At 43.9% G+C, this 16077-nt stretch overlaps 2 protein-coding genes and 2 non-coding genes across 4 annotated transcripts; 1 reads left to right on the top strand and 3 right to left on the bottom strand.

The window, feature by feature from the left end:
* Positions 1-2925: 2925 nt before the first annotated feature.
* Positions 2926-5616, top strand: LOC123114158 (B3 domain-containing protein Os06g0194400). Its single transcript, XM_044535533.1, has 5 exons — positions 2926-3178; positions 3282-3548; positions 3653-3874; positions 4505-4616; positions 5248-5616. Exons 1-4 carry the CDS (start codon positions 3032-3034, stop codon positions 4574-4576), a joined length of 708 nt encoding a protein of 235 aa, XP_044391468.1. The 5' UTR covers positions 2926-3031; the 3' UTR covers positions 4577-4616; positions 5248-5616.
* Positions 5617-10451: 4835 nt separating this feature from the next.
* LOC123114160 (ribosomal protein S7, mitochondrial-like) lies at positions 10452-11606 on the bottom strand. Its single transcript, XM_044535536.1, has one exon. The coding sequence runs from the start codon at positions 11011-11013 to the stop codon at positions 10567-10569; it is 447 nt and encodes a 148-aa protein (XP_044391471.1). The 5' UTR covers positions 11014-11606; the 3' UTR covers positions 10452-10566.
* A 2335-nt stretch (positions 11607-13941) lies between these two features.
* TRNAF-GAA (transfer RNA phenylalanine (anticodon GAA)) lies at positions 13942-14014 on the bottom strand. Its single transcript has one exon. It is a non-coding gene; the product is annotated as a tRNA-Phe (tRNA).
* Positions 14015-14429: 415 nt separating this feature from the next.
* Positions 14430-14516, bottom strand: TRNAS-GGA (transfer RNA serine (anticodon GGA)). The gene has a single exon. It is a non-coding gene; the product is annotated as a tRNA-Ser (tRNA).
* Between the last annotated feature and the right edge of the window lie 1561 nt (positions 14517-16077).

The raw sequence follows: 16077 nt of genomic DNA on the forward strand, positions 1-16077 counted from the left end.
TGCCGCACGGCTCGGCCTCGCTGCCCCCGCTGACGCATGTCGCCGCTCCATCGCCGGCGTCCCCCAGCCAGTCCGTCGTCGCCCCGTCGCCGGCGCCCTCTGGCGCGGCTTCCCACGCGCCCGTTCTCACGTACGGGGCGTACGGGGTTCCGCCCGTCTACGGGTCTTCCGGGTACTGGTGAGAGTCGTCAGCGTGCCAGCACTTGCTCGCTGGGCAGCAGCCTGCCGATGCCCACCACCTGCAGCATCTGTCGGCGGGCCCGCAGGGTCTTTCGACGGACTATCTGGCCGACCCTGCACCGTAGTTGCCGCCGGGGCTGCTATCCATACCGTACGCGGCTCCGCAGCCGTACGGCGAGTACCCACCGCCGCAGCTGAGCGGCGGTTACGGCTTCCCCATGATGTCTCCGTCCCCCTCGCCGGCACTGCCACCGGCGCCCTGGGACCCGGTGCTCCTCACCGGGCTGCATGCCGTTCCTATGCCGCACAACTTCACTGAAGGTGGTGATTGGTACATGAACACCGGTGCCACGGCTCACATGTTTGCTCACCTTGGTAATCTTGCCTCCTTCACTTCCGTCACCACCGACCGCCGCATTATTGTTGGCGACAGTTCCACACTCCCTATCACACATGTCGGGCACACTTCTTTCCCTTCCAATTCCATGCCTATTACTTTGTCTAACATACTTGTGTCACCTCATCTTATTAAGAACCTTGTTTCCGTTCGTCGTTTAACTCGTGAAAATCCTGTTACTGTTGAATTCGATGAGCTTGGGTTTTGTGTCAAGGACGCTTGAACTAGGATGGTACTTCACCGATGTGATAGCCTCGACGAGCTTTATCCGGTGCATTCGCCGTCCACCTCCACCACCGCACCGGTTGCTCTCTCCGCCGGCATCGATCTCTGGCACGCTCGTTTGGGTCATCCCAACCCCGTCACCCTTCGTCATATTCTTAGGAGTTTCAGTTTCAGTTGCCATAAGATAGAGGATCACACCTGTCATGCCTGTCGTCTCGACAAACATGTTCGCCTCCCGTTTAATACCTCCACCACCATCGCTTCTTTTCCTTTTCAGTTGATTCATAGCGATGTGTGGACCTCTCCGGTTTCTAGTAATTCGGGCTATTTATATTATCTGGTTATCCTTGATGACTATTCTCATTATGTGTGGACTTTTTCTTTGCGCAGAAAATCAGATGCACTCTCCACCTTGACGGCTTTTTACTCCTATGTCAGCACGCAGTTTGGGCGTCCCATTCTTGCTCTTCAGACTGACAATGGAAAAGAGTTCGACAACCTTGCTTTCCGTACTTTTCTGTCGCATCACGGCACAGTTTTTCGTCTCACATGCCCGTATACTTCCTAGCAGAACGGTCAATTCAGGACCTTAGATATGCATTGGAACTCCAGAGGATCGCATACCTAAACCAAGCACTCAAAGTAGCGCATCCCGAATGGAACGATGATATTTTTTATTGACATTGTCGATTACCAGCTTGTGTTCCAGAAAGCACAGATAGGTGAGTGCCTTTGACACCATTAAAGCATCCTATTTAGTTTTTGCAATTCTCAAGATAATGACAATGAATTTATCTGCAGGAACTTGTTTGGTTATTATGTGCTCTCATGGAATGGGAAAGATCTAAACCTACCAATTGGCATGGTTAGTATTCATTATTTTCACAGTATGGCATTATACTATATGGAAATTCCAAAGATAATAACTTATTATCCTTAGTCATGATGGGGACCAGCTAAGAAAGCGATTCTTGGTGCACCTGCTCAGTTACATTGTCAAGGAAGCTACACACAACGGAATTGAACAATATTACAAAATACTAACATAATAGTGTATTTTTGGCTCCATGTATTTTTGGTTCCATGCATTTAATGTGTTCAAACTTGAAATTTTGTGTGGCAATAAAACGTTGCCCTCTTAACATCCCATATTTTTTTTCAGAATTTTCTGAAACTTTAAAACATGGTTTCCACGAAGTTTTTATTGAATATTGGTTTCCGTTGATATTCTCCCTATTTTTAGGGAGAATATCATACAAAAACCAACATTCGGTGGAAACCACAAGAAGAAGATGTTTTGAAGTTTCAAAAAAATCTGAAAAAAATACGGGATGTTAAGAGGATGATGTTTTATCTCCACACAAAATTTTAAGTTGAAACACATTACCGAGATGTGAGCTATGAAAAAGACAAAGTCAACATTGAATAGTGCTGAACAGTAATTTCACAATTCAGGGCTGAATTTGTCTTTTTCATAACTAACTCACATCTCGCAATGTGTTCCAACTTGAAATTTTGCGTGGCAATAAAATGTCACTCTCTTAATACCTCATTTTTTTCAGATTTTTCTGAAACTTTAAAATATGGTTTTCATGAAGTTTTCATTGAATATTGGTTTCTGTATGATATTCTCCCATATTAGTGCAATCAAAACATTTTCTATGCATGCTAATTTTTACATATATTTGTATATTAGTCGAGACGTGCATTTTGCACGTGCATGCTTACTAGTTATCCCAAGGCAATTGGGCGACTCGCGATTTCATGAGGGCATCTTCAAGAGGTTGTATGTTAGTCTTGTTGGTAAAATGCCCATGTCATCAACCAACAAGCTATCATACAACTACTCCAATGGGTTGTATGTAAGCTATCCAATAGATGGTGAGAAAATAAATGTGGTTGCTCTCTATTTCATCTTGGAGCTTGTGCAAAGGGTGTTGGTTAATCTACATATAACTTTGCTCTCTCTTCACATTTAATACATGCCACATCATCATTATATCCTAGGTGGCAAATTTACCAACACCTATCTTACAACTGTTGGAGATGCCCGTCCACTCTTATGAATATTCGGGCTCTCCAACGTACCCTAAAAAAAAACATAGGGCCAAGGAGAAGAGACGAGTATAGGGCAGAGGGCCACGTCACTTTTCCCCTTCCCTGCTCACTCCACCTCTCCCCTCCCAAACAGAGCAGCGCCGGAGGGGAGGAAGCAGAATCGAGAAGGCAATGGCGGAATCGAACTCGTACGAGGAGCAGCGCCGGCGGCAGATGGAGGAGAACCGCCGGAAGCTGGAGGAGCTCCGCCTGCACCACCTCTCCGCCGCCGTCCGCGAGGCCGCCGCCAGGCCCAAGCCCAACCCCAACCCCAGGCCGGTCCGTCAGATCCCTCCCCCTTCTTCCTTCCTTGCCTCCGGTCTTCCATCTCCTTTTTCTCCCCTACTTATATGATGACTGGCCCGCCGCCTCGGTGCCGCAGAAGCGCAAGGCCCCGGAGCCCGGCGAGCTCCGGCGGTCCGGCCGCGTCGCGGGCCTCCCGGAGCAGCCCAACTACCTCGACGGCGCAGAGCAGCGCGGCTACCGTGGAGTCTACGAGGCATACGCTGTTCGGAAAGGGCCGACCGACGAGGAGAGGGCCGGCGCCGTCGCCAAGGCGGAGGAGCTCCAGCGCCGGATCCACCGCACCCGCTGCCCCGCCTTCGTCAAGCCCATGTCCCACAGCCTCGCCATGAATGCAGTCCAGATGGTACGGTATTGTAGCAGGAGAACTTGCACTGGATGTGATGTGAGGCAATGTGGTTCTTGGGTCGGATTGGATGCTGATTTGGTGGGTTATATGCATTGTGACAGCTAATCCCCAAGGACTTCTTCAAGTATCTCCCGGAGCATGATGAGGCGGTCGTGGTGGTGGATGAGGCGGATGACGAGTTCCACATGATGTACAATGCCCACAGAAAGGGCAAACACTGTCACTACTACCTCGACAAGGGGTGGAAAGGGTTCGCCTTCGACCATGACCTTGCCGATGGCGATTGCTTGGTTTTCCACATGACAGAGAGGGCAATGTTCAAGGTGAGATTCTGCATCTCCTCCATTCCATGGATAAAAACGCCCGACTTTGTACATTAAGGAACTCCACATCCAGTACCAGTACATACATAACGTGATTTCATACGAAATTTCTGCGGAATCGCTGTGTTGCAAATGCGGCCTTATGATTCTAGAACATTCCTGAAAGTTGCTCAGTGGTGTCGTACTCATTAATGTGTTTGTCTGTCAGAAAAACCTGGTATGTCTACTGAATAACTAGACTACATACTAGAGTCATTGGTATGTCTTAGCTTCAAATTATAAAGTGGGTTATATGCCATATCCATAATTGAAAGTTTGAAACTAGCGAGCCGTGTCTACTTATTCATAGATGAGAAATTAGGCCTGTTTGGACTGCCAATTAATTCTGCATATAGTTTGCAGGAAACGATGTTATTGCTCAGCATCCCTACTGTATATTCCTTCATTCCAACCAGATCTAAAAGGGCCTCTAGAAATTATTTCATTCACAGGCCTTTAATTGTCCAGTCATATCTTTTTAGATAATGGAGGGGATTCTTGTAAGGCCTAATCGCAAGGAGGTCGTTTCATCTCACTGCTAAGTGCGTATGGTGCAACTTGATTAGTTATGTAAAATTGTAAATGATGCAGGTCTACATTTTTAGAGCAAACCCAGACTATGAAAGCAACCAAACTTCTGATGACTCTGAGGATGAAGAGTAATGAAGATGTGTGCTTCCAATACATTGTTCGATCGGAGCAGGTACATTGTTCTTACCATTGTTTTCCTATGTTGAATTTCTTTCCATCACTCGCTTAGGTTCAAGTGTACTTGAATTAAATATTTCTTTATCTTTTGCCGAGGCATATATTTCATGATTGGCCAAGTTCAGTTTGCGGACAGAAACAAAAAATGCAAACCCGCTTGCTTATGAGTTATGGCCAAACATAACTGTGTTTCCTGCACTGGAGTTGGATGTTTTCGCGAAACACACTAGTCGTTTCTCCCATTTCCCTATTGGTTTGAGATTTTGAGCCTGACAAGTGAAACTGCAACCTTATTTTGTTGCTTACTTATGTTAGCCATGAAAATACACGGGGAACTGCAGTTTATTTACAAACGTTGGAGTTCTCACTGGCCAAATGCCCAAACTAACCGATCGGCATATTAGATGCGTGTGTATAGAAATTAAAAACTGCTGGACTAGTGTTTCTCGATCAGTGGGAGCAGGTTGTTGTAGACCAGATGCTCTTCACAAAGGTTCTGCCTGTCTTGCCTCAGTCGGCCCCCTTAGACTCGATCAGCAGCTCGGTAGTACTAAATAGAATGCTCTCTTATACGGTTCTGATTTATCCTATAGATGCTAACCTGTCAAATGTGTCTTTTGTTGCAGTTTGTAGGAGAAGCATGTCACGCTCTTGGCTGATGTTGGAGTTGGCTACCGCGATTTTGTGCTGGTTGCGTGTAGAGCCGCTTACTCAGACCCTGCCAGTGTAGCAGACCCGCATTATAACATAGGTTAGATGGGAGTAGTAGGTAGTGCAGACCTTGTGTTGGTTGAACTAAATGGTTGTAGTCTGACGATGGTCTCGAGTGCATTCTTTTGTGGCTGTTCCTCTTTGTTTTCGGCTTGGGTTCGATGGTTGCAAGATGGTGATGCAAACACACCGTTGTTTCGTTTGGTGGCTAATGGGCGCAGGGCTAAGGATTTTATCCCGGCCCGGCTATTAGACCTCTAAAGAAGGCTCTCGATTTATGCGGATGATGTTGTGTTGTTTATTAGACCTTCGAGAATGGATCTGGGTTTTGTGAGGGGGCTCTTCGGAGTTTCGAACAGGCTTCAGGGTTGAATATTAATTCTTGAAGACAAGATCGATCAGGGATTTGTTGTTGCTGCCCTGCTGTGGAAGATGGACGATTTCCCTTGCAAATATTTGGGACTCTATTTAAGCAGCTTACCAGATAGATCCCAGTGGCAGCCGATTGTTGACAAATTGCTGAAGCTCATGCCTGGTTGGCAGCGTGGGCGCCTCATTCTGATCAATTCGGTGATTGATGCTCGACCTACACATCATCTTCGAATTCCTTATGATATGCAATTGAAACAAGTCCTTGCGAATGGAAAAAAGGTTTGGTGGCTGCGGCCCACCCCAAAGTGGGCCCTTGACGGTGTGGATAAGGAGGGCTGCAGGGCGTTTTTTGTGGGCACATTCGCATTTCTGGATGTGCCACATGAGCTCCCTACCGATGGCTTGGTGCACTTCATTCAGCTATGGGATTCAGGCGATTCCTGGGGTGCAGGCCGAGGCGCTCTGGAAGTGGAGCAGCAGCGCTATTTATTTATTTATTTTTGAAAGGAGGCAAAAGACTTGCCTCATTCATTAATTAAGAGAGAAAAGAGAGTTTAAAGTTTGTGTTACAACATCCATCATGCTACAACACCGCTACAAAAAGGCCTACTCTCGTGGCATGATGGATCCTAATTTCTTTGCACCCGCTGTGACCCAAGTTTGAGCCTCAATCTTGATGTTAGCTAGTAGAACTGTCGGCGGGGCACTCTTGAGTTGGAAGACGCGACTGTTCCTTTCATTCCAGATTGTCCAAAAGGTGAGCATGAAAAGGGTGGCCATGGCCTTCCTATTCGGTACTTCGGTTGACCGTGCCAGGTGCCAAGTGGAAGTGCAGCGCTACTTATTCATTCGCCTCTGCTTACCAGATGCTCAACGAGGGGCCCAACAAATTTGCTTCTGCCAAGCCTATTTGGAAATCTTGGGCGCCCGATTAACTGTAAAAACTTATTCAGGTGGACGTGGTCAAGTGTTTCGATAGCATAGACCATCGGTTACTACTTGAACATTTGTCTAAGCTCTTAGGTACAGATAACGCTCCTCTCATTGACCTCATCAATTGCTTTCTCAAGACACCGAGACTTTCTAAGAAAGGGAATGACTACTCAAACAGTGAAGTCGGCCTTCCACAAGGATCACCGATCTCGCCTGTTTTGATTCAATCATTCCTGCATCAACTCGACTTGCAATTCGATGCTATGGCCCAAGAGGAGAATGGGGATTCTACCAAGTACGTCTATTTCGCTCGCTACGCAGACGATATACTATTCGGCATTCCTATCGTAGGTGTTGGCGTCATGTCTAAAGTCTTCTTTCGAAGGCTGCAAGAAGTTCTTGACCGTATGTCCAGTAAGCTACGCTTGAAATTAACGTCTATTGTACTGCAACGATGGAGGGCTCCCGCAGTCGAGGAGGGCAAAGATAGGTTTGCAAACCAGATTATTGGCTGTTACATTCAGACACATGAAATGCTAGATGTTATATGCAGCAAGGTCAAAACTGGGCTTTTATTTGTCCCTATAGAAAGATTATTCACCAAGCGCCAGGAAAGCTTTAGCTTTGCCATAGAGTGACAGTCGGGGGGGAGCAGGAGAGAGGGAAAGAGGCAAATGAGAAAGAAGAAGGAGCAGGGTCGAGTGAAAGAATTGGTACATTGGGTCCCCCCCACCGAGCGGAGCCAAAGGAAAGACAAGGGTTGAGGTAATCGCTATGAGTGTTCAGGCTATTCCGCTTATGCTCGCGGATGCGGATAAGAAGCTATCAAAAGGGGATGATAGCAGCCACCCATATGGGCAGCTAGAAAGAGAACGAGGAAATGTGAATCACGATCCTTATTCGGTAGAGGAGTCGGGGGACATTGGTTCGAATCCAATTCGTGAATATCAGAAAGCATTGTTTCTCATTGAACTATATACGATACGCGCGCACGAGGAAGGGATAAATTGATTGCGTTGCAGTCATTTTCCATCAGATTCTTACGGATGTAGTGCAAAGTAAATGTTTCAGTCAAAAGTAAGCTGCCGACTATGATGAATGCCAGCCCGATCTGTAGCTGATCTTTGATCCCGAGCTTGAGCTTCTCTTTGATGTCGGGTGAATTGAATTTCATATATGGAGAAATGTGTCGCTAGTCCAAGTCCGCTATAGAATTGTTTGTCTATCACTTCGGCAACGAAGGTCATTTCTTTAGAAGATCGATACTGGTAGTTGCTTGCGGTGTCTGAACAAGTTTCGAAAAAACTACTGTGTCTGCATTTTCCTAAAGATTGCTGTGAGGCTGATAGTGATATCTTTCCAATAACTGACTCAGCAGGTTCAATTGAGGTATCATTCGATTGAGATTTCGAACCGTGTAGTGGTTAGGATCCTCTTATTGCCGTCAAGGGCTATTTTGGTCGATTCCAGCCAGAGAGTTATGAATAGAAATAGCAGACCTGATTCGAGACAACAGGAAGTTCCCGTTTGCAGATATACATTTCTCAGGTTCAGGCTATTCGTGGAGTCGATCACCACCACTTGAGATAGACGATCAACTTCATTAAAGAAGCAGTCATCTCTATACAGGAAGCAGCATGTTTTCTATGGTCCTATGAAAAGGTTCCAGTGGGTTTCTCTTGCTGAATGGTGGTAAAACACCAGCTTTCATTCCTCACTGCAAGCTACTCCTTTTGCTGCTTTTTCTCACTCTTTGCCTGGGCCAACGATAGATTAGTCTCTGGGTCGGTCAAGTGATAAATTGGCGAGATTAGTTAAGGAAACTGGGACTTCTGATTGTTCGCGAGGGATGGCTGAATAACCTACTTTGCTTTCCATTTAGGGTAATAGGATGCCACTACTTGACCTTGCTTGCCCAGACACAAGATAACCTATAGTTTGGGTACTGCCCTTCGTGGTGCTTGCTTTCCTATAATCTGTAAAGCTTTAGCTTTCAGAGAAGAGATTTCAGTATCCGATTGCTTTTCTGACTGGAATTCTCTAGTTCACTTCACTTCTACGCAATGTCATTTCTTGATTCAAAGTACTTATTTTCTGATTGGAATTTCGATCTCTTGGCAACAGGTTTCGCTTCTGCTGAGGACAAATTGAACAAGCTACTTCTCAAGTCCGGGTGGGCTTTTGAATTCAGAGAAGGGAATTCCAGTTCTGATTCTAGTCTCTGTGCTCTGTTCAGTTCAGTTCAAGATGGGAAAGTATTGCTTGTTTCCTAGAATCCTAAAAGGGGTGCTTGTTTTCCTCGTCCGGGCTCTCCTCTCCCCTTTCTGTCCCAACCTTCATTCCTGCTTTTCCGCCAATCCACTAATTGAAATAGTTCAGATCCAGCACTTATATCCCTTTTATATATATATAGAATCAGGTATCTGCTTTCCATGGTTCCTGATTTCGGTATCTTTCTTGTCTGCACTTGATGAAATACCTTTCTTTTCTTCTTGGCATACAGATTGGATTCTTGTTGATCCAATCGGAACTCTTGAATTGAGGGGTGGCCGTGAAAGAATCACTGTTTTGATGATATGAATGAAAACAAGCTACAAACTAAGCCTAATTTCCAATATGTCATATGTATCACTTTGATGTTGTGGGATCACTGGCTTCTTGCTCAACGGATTTCGCTTCTGCACTTGACTTGAGAAGGGCGAAGCCTTCATGACCGGTACCGGTATCTGTTCAAGAAGTCAGTACTTATGCGGCACTGAACAAAGGGTGAGATCGATGAAATGCAATACATGTTTGAATATTTCCTATCTTCTTCCAGCCATCAAACTTGTTCAATTCGTTTTCTTGAGATCTGTGGAATAGTGATATCATACTTGAATCCACATTCCCAGTATTTGAGGAAGAAGTAGAATCTTAGTCCTTTCGAATTTCTAAGTTGGGAATTTGATATCGACTAAATCAAGAAACTCGATTTCACTATGATATGACCACTGAACCCTTTGATGCAACATTTCTTGTTTCCAGAAGATCTCGGATGGTTTCTGAAGCTTCCATGATCTTGTAAAAGAAAGAAACCCTTTCTATAAGTCATGAAGACGTGGACCAAAAGACTAAGAAACTGCACAATCTATTGATTGACTGAAAAACTCAAGCTGAGTAACTTGCTTGAATGATCGCTCCGGCTCTGGGCCGTCTGATCTTCGGGATGCAGAATAGGGGATCGCTTGCCAACCGTTAGTTAGGACCAGTGAAAACCCACGCTTGGTGAAGGCGAAGTTCAGTTTGGAGATCTAACAATTCCTTATGTCGTGTATCCTCGATTGATGCAGCCTCAGATGCTTCAATTGTAGATTTGAGTATTGAGCGAAAGGTTACACCACCTATAGGTTCTGTATTACAGGCCAATCCTACTCCACTAGTACCAATAGGCGGCATAGGGGAAAAAGCACAACACCTAGGAATAGGAATCAACAACACAAAAACTTTCTGAGAAATTACCCAGCAAGAAAACGTATGCGCGTGGGCGCAACGGATTTCGCTCCCGTGCGCTCATCCCTTGCTTGTTCTTTCGGACTAGCACTCTTTCCCTCTCTTTGAAGTAGATTTCTCAGCTCCACGAGTCAAACGAAATAAGGCGAAAGGCCCACTACTTCTTCATTCATGGCTTATTGATTTGATTGATCCCCCTTTCGTATTCATTCGACCTGAGGTGAGGTTGGAACAAGAGTTTTCATAAAAAGAATGGTTCTTTTATGCAATTATGAACGGGCAGGCCTCTTGTGGATTCCTCCAACTCTATGAATGAAGGGGGGAGTATGAGGAAGGCCGATTTTCTTTCTATATGAAGATGAAAAAAGGATCCGGGTCAAACATTTCTTACTTTTGTTGAGTATGACTGAATGAGGAAGAGCTCCTTATGTGGTATCACTTTACCACCATCTGAAATGCGCGAAACTCCGATTGGTGGAAGCCAGTCCATGAAGATTCTCCCTTCTCTTACGTGAAATTCCCCTCTTTCGGTAAGCATCCAGTATCTCAGCAAATGAACATTTCTCTAAGCTTATCCTGTAGCTTATACGTCGTTTGAAAGCTGCTCCAAGGATCCAACGAATAGCTAAGGTTTGTTGACGATCCCTGGCTACAATCCCAGGAACATCATAAATAGTACCTGCGACTCCTACTTTGACCACTTCGCATATTGGCTTTATATTATCTACGGCGTCAACCATAAGTTTTATTACATCGCGTTCAGTTCGAGCTAGGCGGTGAAAAGTTTTATAAACAATAGCACGAACTCTCGTTCTTTTACCATCGATCATGCGAAAGTTTACCAATTTCTTGATCAATTCTTTTTGCTCACCATCAAAGTCCCCCATATAGCTGAGAATTTCCGAGCAATTGGAAGCCGCTTTCGATGACGAGGCCGATAAATTGATATTACGCGATCGTTACTGTCCATCTTTTTCAGCTCTGCTCCCGAAAAGAGAAAGGAAAGGAGACTGAGATAGGGGTTGTCCTTGGTTTTTCCAAGGAAAGCCTGATTTAGCATGTAACGTGAACATGAGCGGACACCCACACAATCTCGATTTGAAGAAAAAGTACCATACCATTGTCGTTTTTAGGGCGAAAAAGAATGGGTCATCTTTGTCAATTGATAACTGAGTGAGAGAAGACAATCACGTTCTTAAAGCGGTCGGTTCGCCGGATTCACAACCTTCCCCTATTGGCCGGCTGCCCGTGAAACACATAGGCTCCTATCGCATTTATCGATCGAGAATGGTCTCATCACAGAAACACTTTCTATATGTTATTTCGAGATTCGAAGAAGCAAGTTTATAGGGCATATAGTTGTTTTTTTGTAGGGCGAGCCAAGATCTTATCTTATTTGCAGGTCGTATAAATGAAATGATTGGAAAAATCATATAGAATTTGGAGGTGCGTAGTGTCTTACGGGGCTGGCTCACAATACAACAATTATCGCTACTGATTCCAGATAGAATGTTGATACCGGTGGAAAAGCACTTCTTTCTATGTATAGGGCAGTGAACTAAAAAAAAAGTGTCCTTTCTCGATACATAACATTGTATAAGTCAACCCAAGTCGCTTCTTCATCTCCGGGAATCCGGTAAGGTACTTTTGGAACACCAATGGGCATATTAGATTAATATTATTATATTTCAGTAAGAAAACTACACTTTAATATATAAACATAAGAATGGAAGAGAAAGAAAGAACCTGAGAAGAGCTTAGTTGGAACTCTTTACCGGGATCATAGGGGCTATGCTCCCCTCTCTCTGTCTCAGTCCCAGCCAACGGCATAGCAACACCTACTCTTCCTTCTGATGCAGCCTTCCTGGATCCATAATTTGGCTTCCTCGTTTATTGATTGCTTGCAATCGCCACAACACCATTGAGTGAGCGTCATAGAATCCTCAAGGCGTGAAGTAGAAGTTCTTCGAACCTTGATTGTGTGTGTTCGTGCCCACTCCAATAGAGCATTTGGCCCTGTGAGCTTTGACTACGAAAGCTACCTATGTCAATCAGTATAGCCACTAGAGGGATTGGAACAGGTATATTCCTTCTCAGACAGTACTTTAAGACAAACACGGTTCACAAGGTGGATTTTCTATCTATTAGTTGACTACGGAGCTTCCTCATCCCGACCTATCTATATGTGAAAAGCTCTCCGCCAGAATCTTCGTAGTAGTAAGTCGTGGGTTACAAGCTGTCCCTTCCTCAAACCACCCCGCAATAGATATAGGGTTTACCAACCTCAGGCATGGACATAGACACCAGATCATTTTGATCGAGGACCCATTTTAGGAATAAAAAGGATAGAGACCAGACGTAGTCCAATCGGAAGGTCGTGCTTTAGAGAAAGACTTGTGTTCTATAGGAACAGCTGCCTATGTTCACCCGGCTGCCCTGCCTGTCGCAGAACCGCTGTGAAGCATCCATTCTATTCAATTAGAAATAGCATCTATAACTAGTAGTAGACGGTTGCTTCGAGGTCTCACAGGTCCTGCTTAAGCGAAAATGTAGTTGTGGAAGTAGTCTTGCCCACTTTGCCTTACGCTCATAGAGATCTATAAGTATCCCTCTTGTCTAAGTAGGTAAGTACGCTCGGCCCAGTACTAAACTTTAGCATTAAAGCCAGAGTCCTTCTTTTCATGAATGTTCAGGAAGAAGAGAATCCCTAAGTTAGAATTGAATGCCATCCCATTTCCTAAAGAAAGAGATTTCCAATATACGTGAATCACGAAAGAACCAATGCTGTAACTTGCTTCATCCGGCATTCTAAGTAATCAATGAGATTTTCTTCCTCGAGAACAAAAAGCTACACGAGGAGAGCCTTGTTTACTGATATGTTACTAAAAGACCAGAGGTGATGGCCTCTGAATTGCAGGGTATGGAAAGTGGGTGTTAATCAACAAGATTATCTACATTTGCGGAAACCACTACTGGAATAAAGTTAGATCTTTATTTCATTTCAAGGAAAAGTTTCAGGGTTTAGCCACCACTCAGACAGTAGTGAAAAATAAAACTAACTCTAGGCGAAAGTGCACGGAGGATCTGTGATTCCTCCTACCTTATGAGCCCTTACGAAATGCCATTTTGAATGATGGACAAATCATGGGTGTCGGCGGTCTAGTCAGAGCATTTTGGAGCGCCTGAGCGGGCAAAGTAGGTTGACCCGTCCCGAGGGGGAGGGAACAAACGGGCAATTGAACACCATAGGGCACAAACGAATCGCCAGTAACGACCTGTATATATCAGGCAAGAGGTGCTACTCCGACCCGGAATCCTGCGTGATGGTTGGTCACCTTACCAATAATCTTCTTAATGTTGGAGAAAATGAGGATCATTGACTTAAATTGGAATTGATACCTAGAAAACTTGGTTCTAGCTTGCCACCCCAGAAGGCAACGTATACACAAGTATAGACTATAGGTAACACTGTAGGGTACAGCCTTGGGTAGTCTTAGGGTTTTCCAAGATATGATATGATCGGGTTATTTATTAGAATTGGAAATAGCTAGACGAATAAGTAGGCTTTAAAAGGACGAATAAAGTAGGCCTTCTAACTCAAAGTACTCCAGCTTAAGGAAAGACATGCAACATTGGTGATCAACGTATGGAATTTCCGCTATTCCGTTCCGGGAAAACACTTGTTTTTTCACGTTTTTCCTTCGCTGTTCTTTCCTGGATTTTTTGTTGATGATTCTTCCCCTTAAAAAAAGCTTTTCCCTAAAAAAAATATGTGGCCCTTTTCTTTCCCGAAAAGGCATTCATTGTTCGTTCTGTGCCAGGAACCAGATTTGAACTGGTGACACGAGGATTTTCAATCCTCTGCTCTACCAACTGAGCTATCCTGACTATTTATTGTGCATCATCCTAGTAGAGTACTTGTATCTATGTCAATTAAAGGGACTCAAAAAGAAAAAAGTATTCTCAAATTGGACTTAGTAAATATCAGGATAATGATATGGATTGTGAATGACTTACTTAATAATAGGGATTACTTGCCTATACTATAATATGTTCATTTGTATGAATGGGATAAGATCCAAAGAAGTCAGTTCGGATCCGTTTGTGAAAGAGTAGAATAAGAAAGATAGTGAATCTTGTTTGAACCATTAATGAAAAATAGAGGTTGGTACAATAGTTAGGAAGTAAAATGGGCTTTTTATTGGGGATAGAGGGACTTGACCCTCACGATTTAGAAAGTCGACGGATTTTCCTCTTACTAGAAATTTCATTGTGGTCGGTAACGTTGGTGAATTAACAGAAACGGAAAGAGAGGGATTCGAACCCTCGGTAAACAAAAGCCTACATAGCAGTTCCAATGCTACGCCTTGAACCACTCGGCCATCTCTCCTACATAATCTTATTATTGACCAGAAACTGAGTGAATAGCGAGTTTTCGTATCACTAAAGTACAGGTACAACCGATCACAGGTTCCATAGGGAGTTTGACTTCCTTTCCAATTTCATATTTCTCAACAACAACTTCTCTCATCCCCACGGATCTATTCAAAATTCTGGAATCGTCCCATGTTTCTATTTCGATTGTATGGCGTGGCGTATACACGTTATGCAAACAGAACGTATGGTTACTTTACTCTATTTTCTCATGGCTTGTTAAACCTTTCTTTTTTCTTTTTGGATCATAACCAAATAAAAACTTCTCGAGTTATCAGAATCCATAGTCAAATTCAGTCCTTGGTTATTCAAGTTAGATGAAATAGTAATAGTTTGGCTCACATTGGTATACTACGAAATCCAATCTGATTCAAATATTGAATATCTCTCCTTGTCGGGACAATTTAAGCAGAATAAAATATCTATTATCGATTTTTTAGAATCGAATTAGTCTGTTTTTTTGCTATTTCGTACTGTATAATTCCTTTGTTTATGGGATCATTTTCCCCGAGGGTTTCCAATCAATGGGGGCGTAGTATAGGTAGTTAGAGAGTGTAGGCTCCCCTAGCTTGAATTCTTTTTACCCATTCTTTGAGAGTGATAGGTTTGATTTTTCCGTACCGTAATAGAAGAGCTCAGAAGAAAGACCTAATTATATAAAAACACGACCATTCAAGCTAAAGATCAGAGGATCCGTAATAGGACTCTCATAGACTTGCCGGGAAATAGAAAATTTGGAATCGGCTTTTCTTTTGCGCTAAAAAAAACTGGAGGCCTTTTCCCTTATTATATGGCATATCCATACTTTAATAACCTAGTGCCTGATCGATTGAAAGCAATATTTACTGTCAGATAGAGAGATGCTGATAGGAAAAAGGATGGTATTTACTTATTCTCAAGAATATATAGAAAGGGAAAAGCTTAATAGCCACTATTGATCCCCTGAACAGAGCACATGATTCGGGATCAGGTGCGATGTGAAGAGGTAGCCTAGCCTTTTATGAGAGTCAATTGGGAAGTGGAAAGGCAAAACCATTAGTTTAAGTTCCCGGCTTTAGTCCTCTGTGAAGTTCAGTCAACCATTTGAGTCAATTTTGAGTAAATAGTAAGACTTCGGATCGCACCATTCATAATGTTGCATCTCAATACTTGGCATCTTTTTCCCACTGCTGGCTCAGAAATTCGCCTTGGTTTCACCGGAATTCGTTTATTTCGTTCATTAATTCGTTCTGATAGCTACGCAGAGGTCTTTCCTTACGACTCCCGTGCTTAATACGAAAAGCGGTTCTTGTGTGAAAAGTGCCAACTGACTATCTCCTTATTTTCTGATTGTTCTTCCGATAGGAATATTCCCTTGATCAGCTAACCTGGCCCAAGCATAACAATAGTGCATTTCCCCTTGATGGTACGATTTACATATCTTCTACCTCTGCTACTTCTGTTCAGGAAGGTTAGTTTAGGCACTCCATCCCTGAGGGCTGCATCAGCTTATCTTTCTAGAAATCCCAGCTATAAGC

This window comes from Triticum aestivum, chromosome 5B (assembly GCF_018294505.1).
Source record: "Triticum aestivum cultivar Chinese Spring chromosome 5B, IWGSC CS RefSeq v2.1, whole genome shotgun sequence".
NCBI lineage: Eukaryota > Viridiplantae > Streptophyta > Magnoliopsida > Poales > Poaceae > Triticum > Triticum aestivum.

Coding starts and splice junctions, on each gene's coding strand:
- LOC123114160 (XM_044535536.1), bottom strand. CDS start 11,013: ATGGGGGACTTTGATGGTGAGCAAAAAGAATTGATCAAGAAATTGGTA.
- LOC123114158 (XM_044535533.1), top strand. CDS start 3,032: ATGGCGGAATCGAACTCGTACGAGGAGCAGCGCCGGCGGCAGATGGAG. Junction 3,179..3,281: donor CCAACCCCAACCCCAGGCCG/GTCCGTCAGATC, acceptor TCGGTGCCGCAG/AAGCGCAAGGCCCCGGAGCC. Junction 3,549..3,652: donor CCATGAATGCAGTCCAGATG/GTACGGTATTGT, acceptor GCATTGTGACAG/CTAATCCCCAAGGACTTCTT.